Raw genomic sequence first — 3,494 nt, forward strand, 5'->3', positions numbered from 1 at the left:
ACACTTTCCTAGGGGCCAATCAGCTGCCTCCCTTGGATGGGAAGCCATGTTGCAACTGGCCCATGTGGTCTCCTCCCTGGCCCCTGCTGAGCAAAGCTGCGAGTGTCCCTTACCCTGATGCAGCGGGTCAGGTAGTTGAAGACAGTGGCCCTTAGTGTGAAGGCCTCGCCGCGCACCACAGAGTAGGGCAGGGTGAGCTCCACGAAGAAGGGCTGGAAGGCTCTGAGGGACACGGTTGGGGACAGGCCAAAGCCAGTGTCACTTGAAGTGCAGAACGCGTTGGCTTTCCATTCTGTGATGGTGTCGGGGATGGTCACGGCCAAATCAGCACTTCCGACAGACCTGGTGACAAAACAAGAACAAGGAGATGGGGGGAGCTTTCCTAGCTTTGGGGGAAACAACTGTGTCCCTCACAACATCCTGAATGAACACCCCCTCCCCCACTTTTGTAACTGCCTTGGGAGCACTGGGGGTGTGCATGCTGGTTGGTTATTGTAGGCTCACCGCAGAACACTTCCTCCCATCCTATCCTACATCCAGCTCCGCAGAAGAATCATCCAAATAACAAAACTGGGGTTGGGGTTCCACGGTGAACAGAAAATCCCTCAGGACACACAGATACAGAAAAGGATGAGATGCATAGCTAATAGCGACTTCTGCGCCAGAGCTGGGACCAAAAAGAAATTACACCTCCCTCCGACACACACAAACAAACACACACACACACACACACACACACACACACACAACAGGGGATTGTCCATTGAGATCCACACAATTGTCTCCCAGTTACTGAGAGGAGAAGGAGTCACTGTGGTGTATTAGTAGAACTAGTTAACTTACTTCCTGTCTTTCCTCTACCTGCCTATCCATCCCTCATGCTTGTCTCTCTCTAGTCTATCTACAAAAGGTACTCCAGCTATCACAGAAGGATATAAGCACATCTCATGGTGTCTGAGCAACTTCTTCTGAGAGTCTGTGTAACCCAGTTGACCACACTCACCACATCCCCTAAACATCACTTACTTCACTGGAACTAAATCCCAAATCCACGTCTCAGGGAAATACTTCCGGATTGTCTCCACTGGGCCATGAATGAGATTTTCCATCATGCCACCAACTAAGGTATCTGCCTCATATGAGAGCCCCGCTTTAGATGTTGGAGGAGGTAAGGGAGAGAAAGGTGATATGTTAGACCCCATTCTATATCATGGCACTTTGTTTCCAGTTAGTGACAGATTGGATTCTAAACCCTAGATTTGAAACCCGCTCTTTTCAAATTCAGACCCAAACTTAAACCTATCTTTGCTTGCAACCAATTACTCCCTTCCCCACCCCACTCTCCCAATGTCATCAGCTGTCTTTTCTGAACTTCTTTAGAAGCCATTGAAAAAACATCTCTATTGCCCTATTATGAGCTCAGCACTGTCCATTTTCTAAAGACTTCTGCACTTCTTATAGGGGTGGTATGGATGAATGAACATGTTTATTCCAACTCCACCAATCATGGAGGATATGGGAAGCCGAGACATAATAACTGCATTGAAGCAGCCCTCAGAGCCCTGGCTATATCCACTTCAAATGGAATTAACTGGTGGAACTCACTGCCCCAAGCCGTTATAGATGCAAATAGTTCAGTGAGTTTCACAGAAAAAAATCCTGTGTCTGTATATGACTAAGAGTAGCAGAAACACTTGTGACACCAGCTGGGATTCAGATGATCCGGGATATCAGTCCTCGTGCTTCAGGGCATAAGCTGATATCCAGCCATAGATCAGGAAGAAATTTGCCCCATAGCACAGTGAGGTGTAATACAGAGGTTTTCCATCTTCCTCTGAAGCAGCCACCATTGGCCACTGTCTGAAGAGGGACCTTGCACTAGAAAGATGACAGTGCTGATCCAATATGGTCAGGAGGCAGGACGCTGCCATATATAGACCAGTAGTCTGATGTTCTACAGTAGGAATGGGGACATTGGATTAGAGGGTCAGTAATCTGATCTGTTTACTCTTCATTTGCACTAGTTAACTGAGAGCATAATTAACACGAATATTTAGCCATCTAATCTCAGAGCTCTTCACAAGGTTGTGTAAGTATAATTAGTCCCCTTTTACAGATAGGAATATTAAGGCACAAAGAAGTGAAATGATTCATCCAAGGTCAAGTTGATGGGACAGCTGAGAATGGAGAACATATTTCCTGCTTCCCAATCCTAAACTCTCCCCCTGGGTTCACACTCCCTCCCCATTGAACCTGGCTCTCTTTCTGCTTAGTTTTTTTCTCTAGCACTTGCTGGAAGGTGAAAACCTGGAAGTGGAAATTATCCTGTTCCAGGTTGAGAGAGCTGCAACCAAAGTCAACAAGATTTAGCAGCTGTTTTTTGCCAGTGCACCAAATCTACATTAGGGGGTGCAAGGTGCCACTGCATTAGTGTAGTTACAACAGTGCATATTTCCTTAGCTGGTGGAAGGTTAGCAAGCAGGTGGAGCAAGCAGGTGGAAATGGACCAGATTCCTATTTCAGGACTGACGTTAGTGGATTTCGGCCAGCATAGCTGAGATCAGAGTCTGGTCGAATTGGTCTAATTTCCATGCAGAGGAGAGGGTGAAAGGGAGGGGAGCAGGAAACGCACCTAACGGGGGGTATAAGCAGGGTAAAACAAAGCAAGCTCTTTTACCGCTAATACCAGCCCCCGCAGGTACATATGTTCTACTGTACATTCTCTCCATGCAGAGTCTGGGCTTCTGGACCTTGGTGCTGGTGAAGACTTTTAAACCCATCGCCTGTAAAAAGATAACCCAGACAGCCATGTGGTAAAGTAAACCATACGTCGGGAGATAAACGTGCCGTCTGGACTGGATCGGTATGTGACGGGCTTATCACAGTGCAGGGATGGGTCATTGCAAGAGCAGATACTAAGGCCTGAGAGGTCAATGCCAGTGTGGCTGGTGGGAAGCGAAGGGCGAGGTCTATGTCAGTGAAGGGCGCCGGACCAGCAGCTGGTGATGGACGTCCTGTGTGTCCTCAGAGCAGGTTCATCAGAGGCATGAGCAGTGCAAGCTTGCGCCGTGCACTCAGCCCTTGCCGGCTTGCCTCGGCCCTGCCCTGGAGGGAGTTCAGTCTCTCTGCCCCAGTCCATCCCCTGCCTCTCTGCTGAGATGCCTAGCAGTCATTGTCAGGTATGCTGGGGTTTGGCTGATTTGGGAGCAAGTCCCACTGCGAACAAACCTGAAATCCCGCAGGACACCAAACCCTCACTAGCTGGGGCTGGGTAATTACCCTGGGTGCTGGCTCAGAGCGGCACTCTGCACATCTCTGCGAGTGCGTGTGTAAATAAAATGGAGACTGGCACTTCACAGAGACCTACATAGATGGGATAGAGAGCGTGTGGGACAGGATCTCTTTGACAAAATGGCTGCAGAGTCAGAGTCGCCCATTTCTGGGCTCTATTTCTGTGCCCCAGCTGTTAGAATGTCTCCTTGTCATGTTTAAAT

General features: G+C 48.7%; 1 protein-coding gene across 1 annotated transcript; it reads right to left on the bottom strand.

Moving 5' to 3' along the window:
* Positions 1 to 8: 8 nt before the first annotated feature.
* On the bottom strand, positions 9 to 2,795 carry LOC135980597 (alpha-2-macroglobulin-like). Its single transcript, XM_065580532.1, has 3 exons — positions 2,678 to 2,795; positions 1,027 to 1,150; positions 9 to 342 (listed from the first exon to the last, which is right to left on the bottom strand). Exons 1-3 carry the CDS (start codon positions 2,778 to 2,780, stop codon positions 9 to 11), a joined length of 561 nt encoding a protein of 186 aa, XP_065436604.1. The 5' UTR covers positions 2,781 to 2,795.
* Between the last annotated feature and the right edge of the window lie 699 nt (positions 2,796 to 3,494).

Source organism: Chrysemys picta, unplaced genomic scaffold (assembly GCF_011386835.1).
Source record: "Chrysemys picta bellii isolate R12L10 unplaced genomic scaffold, ASM1138683v2 scaf4850, whole genome shotgun sequence".
NCBI lineage: Eukaryota > Metazoa > Chordata > Testudines > Emydidae > Chrysemys > Chrysemys picta.